This window comes from Bison bison, unplaced genomic scaffold (assembly GCF_000754665.1).
Source record: "Bison bison bison isolate TAMUID 2011002044 unplaced genomic scaffold, Bison_UMD1.0 scf7180017864180, whole genome shotgun sequence".
NCBI lineage: Eukaryota > Metazoa > Chordata > Mammalia > Artiodactyla > Bovidae > Bison > Bison bison.
In genome coordinates this window covers 12,740,217-12,761,273 of record NW_011494752.1, presented here as the reverse complement: position 1 = coordinate 12,761,273, position 21,057 = coordinate 12,740,217, and the positions used below count along the sequence as shown (strand labels likewise).

Sequence of the window (21,057 nt, the reverse complement as noted above, 5' to 3'; positions counted from 1 at the left end):
AGAAACCCATTTATTTATTTTGGAATTTCATCTTTATGATATTGGTAATACTGAGTCATCCACTCATTAACACTACGTTTGTTTTGGGTTTTATTTATGCCCTTGAGTAGTATGTTACAGTTTTCACATCAAGATTTTGCATACTTTATTTATTATTGTCTGTCTTATGATTGTTGTTGGTATTCTAAAGTAAATTTTAAAATAACTTTTTTATATGCTAAAGCACAGAAGTGCCGTTTTATTTCCAATGTTGATTTTGTATCCAGCAAGCTTTTGTTTAACACACTAATGAGTTCTGTTATGTGTATATTCTCTTCGATTTTCTATATGGAAACTTATATTTTGATGATAATAGCTTTATTGTTTCCTTAACTATCTGTATACAGTTTATTTGTTTTCCTTGACTTTTAGCCTTTGATGTTCAGTTGCTCAGTCGTGTCCTACTCTTTGTGATCCCAGGGACTGCAGCATGCCAGGCTTCCCTGTCCTTCACCATGTCAAACTCATGTCCATTGAATCCATGATGCCATCCAACCATCTCATCCTCTATCACCTCCTTCTCCTCTTGCCCTCAATCTTTCCCAGCATCAGGTAGCCAAAGTATTGGAGTTTCAGTTTCAGCATCAGTCCTTCCAATGAATATTCAGGATTGATTTCCTCTAGGATGGACTGGCTGGATCTCCTTGCAGTCCAAGGGGCTCTCAAGAGTCTTCTCCAACACCACTGTTCAAAAGCATCAATTCTTCAGCATTCAGCCTTCTTTATGGTCCAACTCTCACATCTAGAGATGACTACTGGAAAAACCATAGCTTTGGCTATATGGACCTTTGTGGGCAAAGTAAGGTCTCTGTTTTTTAATATGCTGTCTAAGTTTGTCATAGCTTTTCTTCCAAGGGCAAGCGTCTTTTCATTTCATGACTACAGTCCCCATTTGCAGTGATTTTGGAGCCCAAGAAGACAAAACCTAGGACCTTTGTATAATGTTGATTAGAAAACATGAATAGCTTAGAAAACAAGACAAGTCATGCTTGTCTTGTTTTCTCTTTTTTTAAACTATCTACTTTATAGGACTATAGTGAGAATTTATTTATTTATTTATTTACTGCACTGAATGGCATGTGGAATCTTAGTTCTCTGACCAGGGATCAAGCCTGGGCTTGATCTTAGCAATCACAGAGTCTTAATCACTGGACTACCAGGAAGTCCTCCTTGTCTTGTTCTTGATTCAAAAAAATATATTTTAGTATTTCACTAGTAGACAGATGTGATGTTTGCTTTGGTTCTGCTGTAGATACCTATGATCCAGTTAAAAGAAATCTCATTTATTTATAGTTTGCTAACAAACTAAGTTTTCAGAAATTCTGTGCAACTTTTTTGATGATTGTATTATTTTACTTCTTTAATCCATTAATGCAGTAAATTTTTCTCACAGATTTTTCTTAACCATCCTGGCATTTCGAAGATAAACATTTCTAATTGAAATTCTAATTGAAACAATTCTAATTGCATTTCTAATTGATCATCATACATTTATCTTTATATATTAAGTTCAGATTCTTTAAAAATATTTGTCCATTATATACTGCCTCACTAATAACACTAGTTTATCTACTTTTCAGAACTTAGCCAACCCGGTAAAAAAAAATAACAATAATAATAATAATTAGGCATCTGTGCTCCGACTCTTCCTAGGAGAGATCCCAGATCTCTACTCTGATGATGAGGTTGAAAACATCATAAGCAACGTGAGAAATGAGGTCAAGAGCCAAGGTCTGGTTGACAATAGAGAAAATTGCTGGAAGTTTTTCATAGAGCGAGTCCGACAGCAGCTGAAGGTACGAGGGTCTGCTGCTCAGGGTGCAGAGGACAAGAGATGACTCCCAGGAGCCTCTGTGGACATGTTGGACACAGCAGTCCTTATTGGCCACCTTGGGAGTGGGGGGATGGGGATGCAGTTCCCTCTGATCCCAAGCACCTGTGTGAGGATGCCCTTCTCACCTGCAGCTTCCCAGCATTCCTTTTTGCTAAATAATTTTAGATTGGAGTGTATTGCTTTCCAATGTTAGTTCCTGCTGTACAATGAAGTGAACCAACTGTATGTATACATATACCTCTCCCTTCTTGAGCGTCCCTCCCACTCCACCCCCCATCGCAGCCCTCGATCATCACAGAGCACAGAGCTGAGCTCCCTGTGCTAGACAGCAGCTTCCCCCAGCTCTCCGTGTTATGCATGGTGTGGATATGTATCAGTGCTACTCTCCCGTTCTGTCGCCTCCTCTCCTTCCCCTGCTGGCTCCATGTGTCCATTCTCTATGTCTGCATCTCTCTTCCTGCCCAGCACACAGGCTCCTCAGTACCATTTTTTTAGATTCCACATATATGCTTTAATACACAATATTTGTTTTTCTCTTTCTGACTTACTTCACTCTGAATGACAGACTCTAGTAGGTCCACCCACATCACTATAAATGACTCAATTTCCTTTTTTATGGCTGAGCAACGTCCCATTGTATATGTGTACCGCATCTTCTTTATCCATTCATCTGTTGATGGATGTCTAGGTTGCTTCCATGTCCTGGTTATTATAAATATTGCTTCAGTGAATATTGGAGTGCATGTGTCTTTTTCAATTACAGTTTGCTCAGGTTATGTACCCAGGAATGGGGATTGCTGAGTCCCAATATTCCTAATCCCTTGGCTAGAAGGGCTGGCTGAGAGTTTACAGATATTGTCTCTGTTGATATAGCTCCTAATGTCCTGGGAAATAAACAATCCAAGGCTGTGTGGATATCTCTCTAAGTACCTTCTGGGTTCTCCCCATCTTTCTGCCTTCTCAGGTGACTCTCTGCTTCTCCCCAGTGGGGCCCAACCTGAGGGTCCGCAGCAGGAAGTTCCCCGCCATCGTGAACTGCACGGCCATCGTCTGGTTCCACGAGTGGCCAAAACAGGCCCTGGAGTCTGTCAGCCTCCGCTTCCTGCAGAACACGGAAGGCATTGAGGTGAGAGGGCAGAGGAGACACCCCTCATGCTCCTCTCCATCTCAGGGAGTGAGGGGTCCCCCATCCGGCCCATTGAGCCAAGTGGGCAGTCTCCTGCCATCAGCATGGCCAGGTGACCTCTTTATTCCCTGCCATTTGATTCTAGGCCACAGTCAAGCCATCAGTTAGTGAGTTCATGGCTTTCGTCCACACAAGTGTCAACCACACCTCCCAGTCCTATCTGAGCAACGAGCAGCGCTACAACTACACAACGCCCAAGTCATTCCTGGAGTTCATCAGACTCTACCAGAGCCTGCTGCGCAGGAACGGGAGGGAGCTCAGGTCCAAGATGGAGCGGCTGGAGAACGGGTTGCTGAAGCTCCACAGCACCTCTGCCCAGGTAAGCAGCGTCCTTCCAGTCCTCCTGTCCACAGTGGGCTCGGAGGGAAGGAAGGGCAGCCCCTTCCCAGAGGACAGAGATCACAGTCACGCTCTGAAGACCACGCACGGTTCTCCAGAGGCTCCAGTGTCACCAGAACAGTGCCTGTGGTGCCCGAAAAGCTTGATCAAAAGTCCAAGCTCTTGTTCTGTGTGCTAAGTCTCTTCAGTTGTGTCTGACTCTTTTCGACCCTATGGACTGTAGCCTGCCAGGCTCCTCTGTCCATGGGATTCTCCAGGCAAGAATCCTGGAGTGAGTAGCTTGCTGTACCCTCCTCCAGGGGATCTTCCTGACCCAGGGAGCAAACCTGCGTCCCTTATGTCTCCTGCATTGGCAAGCAGGTTCTGTACCACTAGCACCACCTGGGAAGCCCCAAACTCTGGTTCAACTCATCCAAAAGAATCTGGTCTAGGAACACAAAGGCAGAACACGTACACACACTGAGGAGCAAAGAGAACGAAGAAGCAGTTTGTTCAGGGCAGAAGCAGAAGCTACACACTCAAATAAGAGTTCAGGCATGCTCAGAGTGAGGGGTACACCGCAGGGTTTGTTGATCCCCCTTTTATTTTTAACCCTTTGACTAAGTGGGGTCTCTCTGATTAGGGGTGGAACAGTCGTTGGGGGAAGGTCGAGGAGTGGCCTGGATTGCACCAGGTGGCATCAGCTACCATGGTCCTGTCCATTCATCTCCTGAAGTCACTATGCCTGCATTCAAAGAGATGCTTTCCCTTCAGTTCTACGTACTAGTCAAGCACCACACATAGAAGGTCGTACAGGGTCATCAGCAACCTGTGTGTGTTTTTATTGGAATATAATTGCTTTACAATGTCATGTTAGTTCTTGCTGTACAATGATGTGAATCAGCTGTATGTATACATATACCTCCTCCTTCTTGAACTTCCCTCCCACTCCAGCCCCCATCCCAGCCCTCAGATCATCACAGGGCACCGAACTGAGCCCCCTGTGCTAGACAGCAGCTTCCCACTAGCTATCTGTTTCACACGTGGTAGTGGTTACACGTCAATGCTACTCTCTCAATTCGTCCCAGACTCTCCTGTGTCCCCCACTGTGTCCACAAATTCATCCCCTACTGAGTCCACAAATCCATTCTCCATGTCTGCTTCTTTATTCTTGTCCTACTATTTTTTATTTGCATGTGTTCCACTAGTTTTCAGGAGAATGCAATGGCACCCCACTCCAGTACTCTTGCCTGGAAAATCCCATGGACGGAGAAGCCCGGTAGGCTGCAGTCCATGGGGTCGCTGAGGGTCGGACATGACTGAGCGACTTCACTTTCACTTTTCACTTTCATGCATTGGAGAAGGAAATGGAAACCCACTCCAGTGTTCTTGCCTGGAGAATCCCAGGGACCGGGGAAGCCTGATGGGCTGCCGTCTATGGGGTCACACAGAGTCGGACACGACTGAAGTGACTTAGCAGCAGCCACAGTTTTCATGGTCGATTTCCTTGCTCAGATGCTCCAAGGTTTCTGTTTTAGATGCCACTTCTCCAAGCATCATGGCCTCATTAAAAGCAAAACAAAGAGGTGACGTTGTTGTTGTTCAGTCGCTAGGCTGTGCCCGACTCTTTGTGACCCCATGGACCGCAGCACACCAGGCTTCCCTGCCCTTCACTATCTCCCGGAGTTTGCTCAAACTCATGTCCATTGAGTCAGTGATGCCATCCAACCATCTCATCCTCTGCCATCCCCTTCTCCTCCTGCCCTCAATCTTTCCCAGCATCAGGGTCTTTTCCAATGAGCTGGTTCTTCACATCAGGTCACCAAAGTGTTGGAGTTTCAGCTTCAGCATCAGTCCTTCCAGTGAGTATTCAGGGTTGATTTCCTTTGGGATTGACTGGTTTGATCTCCTTGCAGCCCGAGGGACTCTCAAGAGTCTTCTCCAGGTGACACTGACTCTGCCTAAATGCCTGGTCCTGTCTTTCCTGCCTCACCATGAGCCCGGGCTGAGCTCGCTCTTGGTGGAAGTACACACCCTCAGCTTCAGTTTGGGAGGTTCCCTCTCACAGATACCAAAATCCCTGGAAATACTCCCTTTTTTTCTTTATCACATGTTCGTTTTCCTCTACTTTCTTTTAGTCTCCTACCCACAGTCTCTTCATCTTCAAAAATCCAAACAGTTGAATGGCTGGGAGCAGTGGTTGCAGGGTTGGGCCAGTTTTCTTTGATTTCTTGCATCTTACGATGTTCTCTATCAAAGAGCCTTTGGAACCGAATTCCTTAAACAAACCCTGTCTCATGTCATGCGTGTTCCTCTACGATCCTAAGTGGTTACACCTCGGAAGAAGGCCCCTGTCATCCTGTCCTTGTTTTATTTTTCTACTTACTCTTCCAAATGGAACAAGTCCATTTCAGTTACTTTACTGTTGGAGAACTGTGGAGGACTCGGGCACCTCCTCTGCCCTGCTCATACCCATCAGATACTGCTGGGCCCTTGATGGCCCTTCTTTGTTCTCTGTTTACCAGCAGCAGACCCAGCCTCTCATTAAGGTGGTGGAATTTCATGCATTTGCACAATTAAACTAGCATTGTAATCAATTTAATTCTTGAGCATGGCATGTTTCTGCAGATTTCTGAGTCTTTCATTTACTGTCATTTTTTTTAGAACTCTGCCTTCAGAATAGCTCTGTTGAACTTCCTCCTGACTTGTCCTTTTTCTCCACTTTTTTTTTCTTTTCTTAATTTTTTTTAACTTTTTTAGTTTTTGTTTTTAAATTTGTACTTATTTATCTATTTATTTTTGGTTGCACTGGGTCTTCATTGCTGTGCACAGGCTTTCTCTAATTGTGATGCACGGGCTTCTCACTGCCATGGCTTCTCTTGTTGCAGAGCGAGGGCTCCAGAGCTCAGGCTCAGTAGTTGTGTCGCACGGGCTTAGTTGCTCTAAGGCACATGAGATCTTCTCAGACCAGGGATCAAACCTGTGTCCCCTGCATTTTCAGGTGGATTCTTAACCACTGAGCCACCAGGGAAGCCTTCCACTTCACTTTCTTGATTCATATACACAATACATCTAAAGGATTACAGTTTATTCAGTGGGATGCAGTCAGCCCTTGCAATCTATACACACAGGATTTTTCCGCTCAGGAAGTTTTCCTCCTGTGATGAGGTTTCGCTCATCTGGTCGGGCCTTTCCTGCAGGAGCAGTGATGAAGTGGATGGGTTCTTTGCACTTCATGTCTATTGGCTTCTCCCTCATTGCTTTCCTTCCCTTTGGCCTTTTCCTCTACATTCTAGGAAGTTTATCCTCAATGATACTAATCTAATTGTGGGCAATATTGCTTCTGCTTCTTACGCCTCCAGTGAAGACTTTAATTATGCTATTACATTTTCAGTATCCCCACAGATCTTCCTCATCTCATCCTTTCCCCTTCCTAACATTGCTTTTGTATTTCAGCCTATTTTTCTGCAACCATCTATCACAGGAACCATTCTACTGATGATGCCAAACAGCTTCCTTGATGTCTTCTCTAAATCCAGTCATGGGTCGTTTTTCAGTTGCATTGTTCCTCTTAGTCTTCTAGATGCTATTCCTTCCCTTGTTCTGTATTTATGTGAAGACCTTCTTACCCCTTTGTTTACCTCCAGGCATGATGAGATCTATTCAAACTCAGTGTTTGTCAACAAATGGTATGTGACAATTATCTGCAATGCTACTCTCTTTCTACTATGTTCTTGTAACCAAAACTCCTTCTTAGAGCTACAGTTCAAAGCAGCTTGAGGTACACAGTGTCCCCAGCAGCTTACTTGATCATACCTTTGTTGCAGTAAGGTAGTGTCTTCTCACCCCAGTTACTTTGTTATTCTCTCCATCTCGGAGCCTCTAGAAAACAGAGTAAGATAGACTCCCAGAATGTAGTACTACCAGATTTGTTTCGCCATGTCTCACCTCTTCCTCTTCCTGTCTCCCCCCGCCCCACCTACAGTGCCCTCAGAACATCCTGTATCCCCACTCACCCCTGTTCTGCAAAACACCCATCTCTCCTCTGGGAATTGCTGATCATCCTACACAGAAGACCGTTGCTGGGGAACCATCAATGGGACGTTCACAGAGCAGCACCCAGTGTTCTGTCTTGTACCAACCCTGGGTGTCTGAGCAGACGATAAAGACAGTCTGTTCTCCTGCTTTAAGCAGTCTCTTTAATATGAAGAGGCCTGATTATACCATTAGGTGAATCCAGCTCTCTCTGCCCACCATCAGTGGGGAGTCCTCCCATGTCCTGGCATCCTCCCATGTCCTCCCCTGTCTGTTCTTCTCCTTCTATTTTCTCTGCTTCAATGAATAATATGTCTATCTACCCAGTTACCTAGCCCAGAAACTGCAGTGTTATTTTATACACCTCCTCTTCCCTCACTGCCCACATTTAAGCCTTAACAGCTTCTGCAGATTTTCCAAGTACCTCTCAGGGGCATGCCTTTCACTGTGTCCCCTATTTAGACACGTCTTACCTGGATTATTTCAATAAACTGAACCTTCAGGTCTCTTACCCACCCCAAACCCACTTCACCCACATCTTCTCGTTTCAGCCAAAGTCTTCAAAGTCACCCCCGACCCTGCTCACGTCTCTCTTTCTCTCACTATCCACATCTGGCGCATCAGAAAATCACAGTCGGCTCTAGCTGCAGAGACGCCCAGAATGCTGTTGCCTTGCACCTCTTGCTACCACCCTGCTCTGAGCCACTGACACCTTTTCTCCTGGGCAGCCACGATACCCTTTCACTAGTTTGTCTGCTTCCCTCTAATAGTCTGTCATCAGTTGAGCAGCCAGAGTGATCGATTTATTTATTTGTTTATTTTTGGCTGCATTGGGTCTTCGTTGCTGCATGCGAGCTTTCTCTAGTTTCAGTGAGTAGGGGCGACTCTCTAGTTGGGGTGCTTGGCCCCTCATTGTGGTGTCTTCTCTTATCATGGAACACGGGTTCTCGGACGAGCTTGCTCTAGTTTCAGTGAGTAGGGGCGACTCTCTAGTTGGGGTGCTTGGCCCCTCACTGCGGTGTCTTCTCTTATCATGGAACACGGGCTCTCGGGCGAGCTTGCTCTAGTTGAAGTGAGTAGGGGCGACTCTCTAGTTGGGGTGCTTGGCCCCTCACTGCGGTGTCTTCTCTCATCGTGGGACACGGGCTCTCGGGCACGCAGGCTCGGTAGCTGCAGCTCCTAGGCTCTAGAATGCAAGTTCATTAGTTGTGGCACCTTGGCTTAGCTGCCCTGCGGCGTGTGGAATCTTCCTAGACCAGGGATCGAACCCGTGTCACCTGCATTAGCAGACAGATTCTCAGCCACTGGACCACCAAGGAAGTCCCAGCGCGATCAATTTAAAGCATAGATATGTCACTTTTTCGCTCCACAGCCTGAAATAGCCCCTACTTCCCTCTTTACACTGAGTCTCCTTCCCAGCCCTGTCCTGTTAACTCTTCAGATCTCATCTCCTACTGCCCCATCCCCGAGGCATGCCCCCTGAAACCTCGCTGCGTCTCTGTCCTTCCCTCAGACATTCCAGGCCGTGGCACCAGCTGTTCCCCTCCCTGGAATGTTCTTCCCTCTAACATCCCCAAGGCTTCGTCTCTCATCTGCTTCAGTTCTTTATTTCAATGTCACCTTCTCGAGGAGTCCTACCCTATGATCTCATTTAAAATTGCAGCCCCCACACCATTCCTGAGCCCCTTATTCTGCTCTACTGTACCTTTCCCCCATAGGATTTACCCAAACAGCAACCCACTCCAGTATCTTGCCTGGGAAATCCCATGGACGCAGAAGCCTGGTGGGTTAGAGTCCGTGGGGTCGCAAATAAACAGACACAACTTAGCGACTAAACAACAACAAACATGTTCCATGGTCTTCCCTGGTGGCTCAGTGGTAAAGAATCTCCCCGCCAATGCAAGAGACACAGATTTAATCCCTGGGTCAGGAAGATCCCCTGGAAAAGGAAATGGCAGGATTCTTACCTGGGAAATTATGGAAAGAGGAGCCTGGCAGGCTGCAGTCTATGGGGTCACAAAGAGTCGGATACAACTTAGTGACTAAACAACAGCAACAACATATTATATGATTTACTTATGTTTATATTTTGCTGTCTGTCTCCACCTGTTGGATTCAAGCTCTATAAGAAAAGGGATCCTTGTCTGTTTTGTTTGCTGATGTATTCCAAGCACCTAAAACAGTGCCTGGATGGAGCAGGTACTCAGTAAATATTTGTTTAATGAATTAATAACATTCTACCTAGTCTCCCTAACTGCATTCTGGCAGCACTCTATACCAGCACTACCCAATAGAAATAGCCTGCAAGTCATAGTCACAAATCTAAATTTTCTAGGGAATTCCCTGGTGGTCCAGTGGTTAAGACTCAGTGCTTTCACTGTTGTGGGCCCAGGGTCCAACTCCTGGTTGGGGAACTAAGATCCCACAAGCTGTGCAATACAGCCCCCCAAAGAAGTCCAAATTTGAATTTTCTAGTAGCTGCATCAAAAAAAGTATAAAAGAAGTGGATTTTATTTTATTTTAATCATATATTTAATAGTATATAATATCACATAATTTAATAGCATTTTATTTAACCCAGTATATTCAAAATATTATCATTTTAACATGTAATCAATGTAAGAAAAATGTTGTTTAAAAAAATTGCTCATAAAATATTTTCCCTTTTTTTTCTATAAGGCTTTAAAAGTTCATGTATACAATTACACTTACAGGGCATCTCAGTTGAGACAAGCCATGTTTTAAATGCTTTCTGCCTGGAATGCTGCAAGAATACAGTCAGAGAGACTAAGCAGAGAGACCAAGTAGAATGTTATATTTTAAAGTACGTTTTAAGTGGTTATTAACCACGTGTGGCTGGTGGCTGCCAAACTAGGCAGCACAGCTTCAGACCAACCTGTGTCCTGCTCTTAGAAGGACTAACAGCAGTATTTCACGATGTGTGCAAGAGAAGTGATCATCTTTGTTCAAACCTCAAGTCTGAGTATTCACTTGAGTAAGCCTTAATGATCTTAGACATGGCCATTCAGATTCTCTAAACTTTTCCGGAACTTTTAAAATTGCTTATAACTCCATTCTCTTCTTCCTCTTTTTGATCACACTGCACCCTGAAGTCCAACAGCACTATTTGAAGTTCTCCCCAAATAGTTCTCTCTCTTTCTCCATGGCTTGTTCACATCTCTGTGTCTTCACATATGTCCCTACCTTGTCAACTTATCAGTGTCAGGACCTAAAAAAGTTTCCTACCCGCCTGCCCACAAGCCCTCTCTAAGCTCTGAGCAGTGTACCTTCCCTTCTCTATGTCCCTTGAATTTTTCATCCTTTTTTAAAAAATTGAAGTATGGTTGATTTACACTGTCATGAATTCATTCTTACGTTTCTTCTCTTGCATACACGTGAAATACTGCTATTAGTCCATCAAGGGTAGAAATCAAGATTTATTGGCACAGAGTAGGTGATCTATAAATGAATAGCTAGGTAGATGATAGATAAGTAGATTGATAGATAGGCAAATGAATGAACAGGTTCAAAAATCACCTACAAACAGAGAGGGGATGGCGAATGGGTCTTTTGAATGGAATGATCTGAGGTGCCTAACTCTGATATAAACCCTTCATCTGGAACTATTCCTTTGATAGAAAAGGACTGAAGTATATCTCACCATAATCTTGGTAAAAGAATGATGACTTTAATTATTAATATATTCTATAGTATCTTCTGCTTGATTATTACAGCTTTTGGTGCATATAATCTGGTAGGAGTAAGCTAAATGGATCTCACAGCTTGGACTCAGGCAGATTTCCAGATTTGTTTAGCAGTTACTTCCCAGGTGACTCAGTGGAAAGAACCCACCTGCCAGTGTAGGAGACAGTTCAACCCCTGGGTCAGGAAGATCCCCTGGAGAAGGAAATTGCAACCAATTCCAGTATTCTTGCCTGAAAAGCCCCTTGGACAGAGGAACCTGGTGGACTACAGTCCATGCGGTTGCAAAGAATCAGACACAGCTTAATGACTCAACAGCAACGAGTAGTATTAGAAGTAGTAGTAATGACAATAATTAACAATTGGGTGGTAACCTAAAGTTAAACAGACTTTAGACTTGTAATTTCATGCTTTGACTCAGCTAGTCAGAATATAACTTTCTTTTTCAGTAGCTGAATTTAACTTGGCCCTGGATCCATCTTTTTTCCTTTAAGAGTAGAAACCTCTTAACCTTGCATTTCAGGTTGAGTTGGTCATATCATGTTAAAAACTCAGTCTTTGGAGGGCAGTCAGTTCCCTGTCTTGACACAATCAGAGCCCCCCGCCCTGCCTGGGGTCTCACTCCTCTCACTAACAACCTCAATTCTGTGTTTAACTCAGGTGCGATCACGAGAAAAAGGGACTGTTGGATTTAATCCACAAATCTATCTACCTGGAAACCTTTATTTTTTAAAAATATTTTATTTAACTTTTTATTTTATATTACAGTATACCTGATTACCAATGTGTGATAGTTTTAGGTGAACAGTAAAGAGACTCAGCCAGTTGCCAGCATGAAGGATAGGGGAAAGGATAGTTAGGGAGTTTGGGATCAACGTGCTATACTTAAAATGGATAACCAACAAGGACCTACTGTGTAGCACAGGGAACTCTGCTCGGTGTTATGTGGCAGCCTGGATGAGAGGGGAGTTTGGGGGAGAATGAATACATGTATATGTATAACTTGGAAACTTTTAAATTCAATTTATCCTGGGGTTTAAAATAACCTCAATAACTGTCACCTGGAGTTGACAGTTAACATTTATGATGACGTATTTGTCAAGACGTTTTTGTTTGCAAGTGAAAAAGAAAACTAACTCAAATTCACCCAATGAAAAGAAAAAAAGTGGAAAGTGAAGGAGGGGAGGGAGGGAGAATAGGAAAGAAAATTCTGAGATTACATTAGATGTTTATCAGAACCCTTTTGATGGTAACTAACCAAAATCCAACTGAAGTTGATTAGACAAAACAAAAAGGAGTGGATGAATTCATATCCCTGAAAAGCGAGGGATAGGGTTTAACATGGATAGGACTGGAGTTAGATGTTCACCAGATGTCCTTGTTCAGGCAGGCAATCCCCATGGCTCTGAAACCTCAGACAAGTATTCTGTCTGTTTTACTCCTTATTTATTGTATTTTTTGGCTGCTCTGGGTGTTTGTTGCTGCTCTCAGGCTTCTCTAGTTGTGGTGGGCTGGCTTAGTTTCTCAGAGGCATGTGGGGTCTTAGTTCCCTGACCAGGGATCGAACCCTTGTCCCCTGCATTGGAAGGTGGATTCTTAACCACTGGACTGTCAGGGAAGTCCTTGCTTTCCTTCTTTTCCAGTATTTTCAGCCCAGTTCCTGGGCTGGCTCTGAGAGAGCTTTTTAAGGCTTTGGTTCGCCCATATTGAGCCAATCTATAATGTGGACCCTTTCATTGGCCAAGCCAGGATCCATGACAACCATCGAAGTCAGCCCCACCCAAAATACAAGGACTTAAAAGGCAAGGTCTCTAAAAGAAAACCAAGTTGTGTTACCAGAACATAGTTTTTATATTATTATTAGTTGTTATATAATTATTATTGTTAGGCAGGCAAACCTAACAGATGTCTACTCTAGACAGAAAACATCTGTATCTAAGAGGAAAGCCTGCTTGAAGTCCAATTTCACATCAGAAACTGTTGGAAGTTTTGACTTCATCCCTGGCTCTAGGATTGGATTTGTAACGTAGGCATAGGTCTCAGAGACATTTGGTCTTGAGTATCTTTCAGGTATGGACCCATGACCTCAAGTGACTGACTCAGGCATACTGATACTTATTCTAAGATTCTTTTCTTCCTTTACTTTCTGTGGTTGGAGGTATGAGGATATAATCCCAAGTTCTTGGCCATCACCTTGCCATCCTGACGGGAGTCACTGACTAAAAGTGTATTCACTTTAAAGTACAATGATGTTGAGAGACATGGTGTCGTCTGTGTTCTAGGATGAAGCTGTATCTGAAGCCAGTATAGCCCCAGAATTAAGTTATGTAAATCATTAAATCTTAATTTTGATAAAAAAAGAGAAAGTGTTTGGTGACTCCATGGATTCTGAGTCAAGAAGGAAGCTATCTCTAGGCCTCCAACTTTCGATGGAGTGTTATTTGTGACTGATTATTCTGGATTCCTTCTCCACCTTCTGGAGCTCTGGGGACCTCTCTGTGAACATCATGTGCCTGGACCTTGAAGAAGGGAGGGTCTCCCATCACCATCTTACCCTTGCTGGACTCAGTCAGCGTCCCCCCACCTCCAAGAGTCAGCATCGATGGTCGATACTCGTGGGGAGAGGGTCTCATCAGTGTTGGTAACACCTCCCCTCTTGATCTTCTTATCTAAGTGTGGGAGTGTCTAGGTGACAAGAAACCCAGAGTGTAGCCTGAATGCTATGAATAAGGGGGAAAGGGAAGAGAAAATATTTAAGTCACTTACTTCAATGTCCTGTTCTACTGAAGAAGAGCCATCAGATGACCCTGAGTTCTGCCTTGTTGGTAGCCTACATCTGATGAGCTTCCCAGGTGGCTCAGTGGTAAAGAACCTGCCTGCCAGTGCAGGAGACATGGGTTCAATCCCTGGATCAGGAAGATCCCCTGGAATAGGAAATGGCCACCCACTCCAGTATTCTTGCCTGGGAAACCCCATGGACAGAGGAGCCTGGTGGGCTTCAGTCGATGGGGTCGCAAAGAGCTGGACGCGACTGAGTGACTGAGCAGCTACAGCCGACTTCTTTCTGGCTGGCTGGCCCCTCGTGTCACTCCGTGTCACAGCTTAAGAGTTATAAAGCTTCCATCCACAGCACTGGTGATTACTTACCCGGGGCCTGAGGTCATAAGGCAAATCTGCAAGCCATAAAACAAACAACAATAACAACAACAAAAAAGACCCACTTCAATTTTCTCAAATCTCCCAAGATTTGGAAAGGAACACAAAGTTACTGGTGTGTTTGCTGACTGGAGTGATTATGTGGTTCAATCATTTTGATTTACAATTGCATCTTTGTCCTTGTAGAAATTACTCTGCAGCTGAACAATGGGAGAGGGAAAGGGATTAACCTTCCAACACAAGAATACAAGACCCGTTCTAGGGAGCAGGCCTCCATCTGAGGTTAAGCAAAGTCTCGGATTTCTATGAATACACAAAATTAAAGCACATTCTTTTTTTCTTCTGCCTTCATTTTCTTTTCTTTTGATCTGCCATGAAAAGGGAATTATCAGCAACGTCTAAGCCCCCGTTTTATTTTTGCAGCACTTGAATCTGTTTGACATGTTCTAGGAGCTCTGAAGTAATCTTTGGTGGTTGCATAAAATAGACTTCAGAAAAATGAGAGACAAGGGGTCATCCTGGAATGTAAAGTTTATCCGCCATATTGCAAATACAATTGACTTTTTTTTTTTTTTACTTTCCAGAAATAAACAGATCTGAGTCTTCTCTTTGCATACGAACAGGTCTTGAGTTAGGCCAGTGATTCTCAAACCTAGGTGGGCATCAGATTCACCCAGAGGACCTATTAAAACACAGATTGCAGGGCCCCACCACCAGAATTTCTAATTCAGTAGGTCCAGAGTGGACCAGAGAACTTGATCCCTTTTTTTTCAAGATTTTATTTATTTATTTATTGGCTGTGCTGGGTCTTCACTGCTGCATGTGGGCTTTCTCTAGCTGCAGTGAGCGGGCTTCTCATCGTGGTAGCTCCTCTTGTTGCAGAGCACAGGCTCCACGGCACGTGGGCCTCAGTAGTTGCAGCACATGGGCTCTGTGGTTGCGGCACACAGGTTTAGTGGCTCCGAGCATGTGGGCTTCTCCTGGATCAGGGATGGGACCCATGTCCCGTGCTGTGACAGGTGGGTTCTTTACCACTGGACCACTGGGGAAGCCCCAAACTTTGCATTTCCCAGGTGGTGCTGATGCTGGGTACCACCTCCTGGGATCTGAGGACCACATTCTGAGAACCATCACCCCCTACTGAGCACATAGAAAGCCATTCACCTCTTCCCAGCTGACTGGAACATAGGATTCCTAGGAGCCAGAGTTCCCACCACTCCAACATCGTCCCCAGATGCACATGGACATAGAGGTGGGCGGAGAACGCAGCTGGTCTGGACCATCGGAATCCATGCTGTTCAACTTCAACCTGGTCATCTATTGTGGGAATAGATGAAGTCCAACTAAAGGAGGACGAGCAAAGGCTCTTTATTCAGAGCTCACTCTAGCAAGGCAGTCAGCCACCATCATTTGCGCTTTGGTAGAGACAGTAACAGGTCTCCCTGGTGGCTCAGCAGTGAAGACTCTGCCTGACAATGCAGGAGACACAAGTTCAGTCCCTGGGTTGGGAAGATCCCCTGGAGAAGGAAATGGCAACCCACTCCAGTATTCTTGCCTGGGAAATCTCATGGACCGAGGAGCCTGGCAAGCTACAGTCCATGGGGTCACTAAGAGTCAGACACGATTTAGTGACTGAGCAACAATAACAAGAGACACAAAAGCAGGCAGAGGAATGGGAAAGCTAAATCGTTGGAAGAAAAGCATTCCCAGATGGAGGCTGTCGGCCATTGGGAGGCAGAGGAGGGCAGATCAGAAGCTGGGCATCTTGTTTAGGGGTGGGTGTTTGAATTTTTCTCATTTCTGGTCCTTCATTGGGATAAAATTAAGAAAGTTGTCAGTTATTAATCAAGTCCTGGCCATTTTGAACTGATTCTTATAGAGGTTATTGCCTGTCTTCATGGACTGTTACTTAGACAGTAGACTTGTTGCCAAACCAAGGTCCAGTCGCTGGCTGCTCAAAAGCCAATAAAGAGGTCAGGTTGATGGAAAGGAAAATCTGCTAAATTTGGATGCTAGAAGCTGGTGGGGAGAGCGGATATATGTCCAAAGGCTGACTCCCCCACCCGGTGAGTCAGTGGGCAAGAGGTTTTGTAGACTGAGGAAGAGGGCTACATGCAGAAACAGCACAGCTCTGACAGTCAACTTGAAATTGGTCATCATTATTAGGTATTCAATTCCAAGGTCAGTTCATTCCCATTTCCTTGAGGCCAGTTCTCAGAATTATGGCAGCTTACGTCATGGCTACAGTCTGGTCGTTATATAGTTGACTTCTTCACCTGGTAGGGGTTTCTGTATCTACACAGGATATGGCTCAGAATATTATCTGTAGCCCTTGAGGAGGAACCAAATGTTCTTGAATATGTTTAATGACTACGTTATTATTATTTGGTTTCCCTCAGCTGTTTTCCTTTGTTCGTGCATGTTCTCACTTCTCTGATTGAATTTATTTTTGGCTAGTTTTTCCACCAACAAGAGGCAGGCTGAGGACATTGCAGGGGCAAGGACACAGGGTCCTGTTCCATTTCAGTCTGACTTGTGGCAGGCTGGCTTTCTCAGCTGGTTGCTGTAGATAATGGGCTGGTCTCCTGGGCAGGTTGCTGTAGGTTCTAGGTCAGAGTTCTGCTTTTATGGTCTGGCCACTGTCTGTTCGTATATTCCATCTTACATGATACCCAGTGGACACTCACTTTTTATAGTTTGCTAAATCCTCAGTGCATTCCAGACTGGCCAAATTCAATTAAAGGATAATTGTTGCTTATTAAAGCCCTACTATGTGCAAAGTGTTATATTAGGCCTGTGAGGTTTTTACAAGACACAGACACCAACGTCAGTGAGAAGCCAGCTGTGTCATTTAGGCATCAAGGAGAAAGAAAGTTCACAGCCTCCGTTGCTTAGAATCTCCCACCACATTTGCTGCAGAGGAGAGAGGAAGAGGGTGGCCAGGGCACCTTTCCTTTCCCAGGTCAGGGAGCTTGGTCCCAGCTGAGAGCTCAGCTTGCACCTTTGCATCAGGAGCTGGTGTTCTTCCCTGCCCTGCAGCGTCAGACCCCACCATGGTTCCATCGGAAAAAACCTGCCACTTTCTGCTGCAGGTGGATGAGCTGAAAGCCAAGCTGGCCACCCAGGAAGTGGAGCTGAGGCAGAAGAATGAAGATGCCGACAAGCTGATTCAGGTGGTGGGCGTGGAGTCGGACAAGGTGAGCAGAGAGAAAGCCATTGCCGATGAGGAGGAGCGGAAGGTGGCCCTCATCATGCTGGAGGTGCAGCAGAAGCAAAAGGACTGTGAAGAAGACCTGGCCAAGGCAGAGCCAGCGCTCACAGCAGCCCAGGCGGCCCTCAACACCCTCAACAAGGTAGGAGGAACGTGTGTGTGCTGGCTTATCCCTCTGGGGAGGAGCAGCCTCTCCTCCGACCCAAAGGCAGCCCACCACACTGGCGTTCCGAGGGACACAAGGGCACAGTCCAGAGGGCTGGGCTGGGACCAGCTGCCACTGGCTTATTCATTGAGCAGGCAGACGTTTACATACGCTGAACATATGTCAGGCTGCACAGGCTGCCAGTGAAATCCCAGAGGTGTGAGTCCCAAACTTGTCGGGACAGGAGGGGCCAACTGTCCAGCCTCCTCACTTCACGGATGAGAAAGCCAGAGCCCAGAGTCACAAACCTCAATGTTAGAGCCAGACTTGAACTCACATCTTCAAAATGCAAGCCCAGAGACCTTATGGCTATGCAGTCCATGGTCATTTTACTTCTTCTGTGCTATAGGACACATAGGCCTCTTATGGGCTTCCCTGGTGGCTCAGGTGGTAAAGAATCTGCCTGTAATGCAGGAGAGCTGGGTTCAAACCTTGGGTCAAAGCTTCCCAGTTGGCGCTAGTGGTAAAGAACCCACCCCAATGCAGGACATGTAAGAGACTTCAGTTTGATCCCTGGATTGGGAAGATCTCCTGGGGCATGGCACCCTACTCCAGTATTCTTACCTGGAGAATCCCATGGACAGAGGAGCCTGGCAGGCTACAGTCCATGGGGTAGAACAGAGTTGGACATGACTAACGCGACTTAGCACACACATGCATGCAGGCCTTGTAAGGCCCTATGAAAGTGTTTAAGATATGAGACTAAAGTAAGATGTCTCCAAAGTAAGAGAAAAAAATCTACAAAATCAAACTTGGCAAGTCCTCAGTTGTTGACAACATGTAACTGCGTGTCAACTAAATTCAGCTCATACACATGACCTTTTACTGGAACAAGCATGACTCTTGAGATGTGTTCATTGGGAGTTTTATTTTGGCCCCCTTTAAAGATACTCTGTGTGTTGAGAGGTGCCTGTGGTTAGTACTTCTTCCTTTTATAGTTTTCACATTAACTTTCTTTCCCATTTGGATGCCCGGGGCTGAGAGGCTGAGGGAGGAAGATGGAAAGCAGGGCAGACAGACTCAGGTCATCAGGAATTGGTATCACAGAGGAAAGCTGATGTTTACTTGGAAGCTCACATCATCTCTTTGCAGACCCTCCACCGGTTCCTCTTTCTGCTGAGAGTCTAGATACTCACTTGCCCCTTCACAGGGGCCATTTGGTCAAGGTCTCAGAGAGCCCATGCCAGGTGGGCCATGCCAGCAGCTCACCTCTGCTCCACAGGCGACACCTGTGCCTCTTTCTTCCAGATGGAATCTGAGAGTGTTGGCCACCCATGTAGGAAACACCCCCCAAGTTCCACTGCCAGGGGACTAGCCTGCCATTCGCACCCTGTAGATTTCTGTAAGTTAGAACCCCAGTCCGGTGTCATTCAAGTTGCATTTAAGCTCTCTCAGTGGTCTCCTGGTGACCACTGAGTCACCAGGGAAGCCCTAGCTGCAACATTGAACTCTTAATTGCAGCATTTGGGATCTAGGCCCCTCACCAGGAACCGAACCCAGGTTCCCCTGCTTTGGGAGTGTGGAGTCTTAGCCACTGGACTACCAGGAAAGTCCCTCTGAAGCTTTCCTTTATGGTATGAATGCACACCTTGCTTTGGAAGGTAGCATCTCTTGGCTTAGGTCCTCAGCACATCTGAGACTAAACTGAGGACATTGGAAAATCCTGTGATGTATAGTTATGTATAAATTTTATTAAATGTGAGATATGAGTGCATTTTGGTGTTTTTATGATGTGTGGTGGGAGGTCCCTAAAAGGAAGCACCTATAAAATCCTTAAGTGGGCCTCTACCTCACATTCATAGAAAACACAAGATTTATCCAGGAAAATTTTGGAAATTATGGATAGACTGGGGAGTGGGGGTGTAACCCAATTATGCCACCACTTCTCAGCCTGAAAGCTTTTCTATCTTCTTGAAGCTCTTTCTATTTTCACTGGAGGAAAATTGCTCTACAGTGTTGTATTGGTTTCTGCCAGACAACAATGCGAATCACTTCTTGCCAAGAAGATGAACGTCTTTCATAAGATTTTTTGACACAGAGATTATATGTTCTAAGATGAGCTGAGTCCAAATTCTGGCTGGACTATTTACTGTGTGTGACCCTAGGAATGACTTTATGGTCTTTGAGTCTCTGTTTCCTCACCTGTAAAGAAGAGGTGGTAGTAATATAGTCCCCATCAGGCTGTGAAGGACAGGGAAGCCAGGTGTGCTGCAGTCCATGGGGTCGCAAAGAGTCGGACGTGACTGAGCAACTGGACAACAACAGGTTGTTGTAAGGATTCAGTTAGATAACGCATGAAAAGTATTAATAGCTAACAGATGGCAGCCACTCAGTTTGCTGTAGTCGATGATGTCTTTATAACAGTGTTATCTCTTCTGTTTCCACAGGCTGAAAACAGTGAAAACCCCTGAATACTCTTGGTTAATTTTCTGGCTGATTAGTTAGGTGACCTTTGCTGGTAGAAATGAACACATAGAGGTGTAACTCATGGAAGTGACGGGATCGGATTCAGAAAAAAGCACTGGGTTTGAGTACTAGATACCTCTGCCACAAAGAAAGTGAAACTCATGTTTCTAAAGGAATGAAGTTTTCTTAATAATTTTGTTTGTTTATTTTAGTCCATGCCGGGTCTTCATTTCTTCTCAGGCTTCTCTAGTAGTGGTAGGCAGGTTTCTCACTGCGGTGGCTTCTCTTGTTGCGGAGCACAGGCTCTAGGGCAGGCAGACTCAGTAGCTGCGGTTCCTGGGCTCTAGAGCACAGGCTCAGTTGCTGGGGCTCATGGGCTTAGCTGCTCCCTGACATGTGGGATCTTCCTGGATTAGGGACTGAACCTATCTCCTTCATTGACAGGCGGGTTTCTTACCACTGAGCCACCAGCAAAGCCCATGAAAATCATTTTTAATGAATGCCTACTATGTATGGTAGCTCAATGGTAAAGAATCTACCTGCCAATGTAGGAGATGAGGATTCTGTCCCTGGGTCAGGAAGATCCCCTGGAGGAGAAAATGGCAACTTGCTCCAGTATTCTTGCCTGGACAATCCCATGGACAGAAGAGCCTGGCCAGCTGCAGTCCATGGGGTCACATGGGCTGCAGCTTAGAGCTGGACACAACTCAGCGAACTAACCCACAAACACTGTGTGCCAGAGAACAGGACGGGTACTGTCTTCAAAAGAGCTGCGGAGCCTCACGTGCCAGCCACTGAACTTCTTCATCTCTCACAATGGCATGTGATGTTATCTTAGCTTCAAGTGTACAACATAACGATTCGGTATATACAAATATATGGTGAAGTGATCACCACACTAGGTCTGGTTAGCATGTATCACCGTGCATAGTTGCAATTTTTTCTCGTGTTTTGTTTGCTCTTCT

General features: G+C 45.3%; 1 protein-coding gene across 2 annotated transcripts in view; it reads left to right on the top strand.

Moving 5' to 3' along the window:
* DNAH9 (dynein, axonemal, heavy chain 9) overlaps positions 1-21,057 on the top strand; it is a 286,597-nt gene that overhangs the window by 183,728 nt on the left and 81,812 nt on the right. For both annotated transcript variants that reach the window (XM_010843000.1, XM_010842999.1), the window contains 4 exons: positions 1,693-1,835; positions 2,838-2,999; positions 3,145-3,378; positions 17,363-17,623. In XM_010843000.1, coding sequence (XP_010841302.1) covers positions 1,693-1,835; positions 2,838-2,999; positions 3,145-3,378; positions 17,363-17,623 — 800 coding nt within the window. The remainder of the gene's footprint in view (positions 1-1,692; positions 1,836-2,837; positions 3,000-3,144; positions 3,379-17,362; positions 17,624-21,057) is intronic.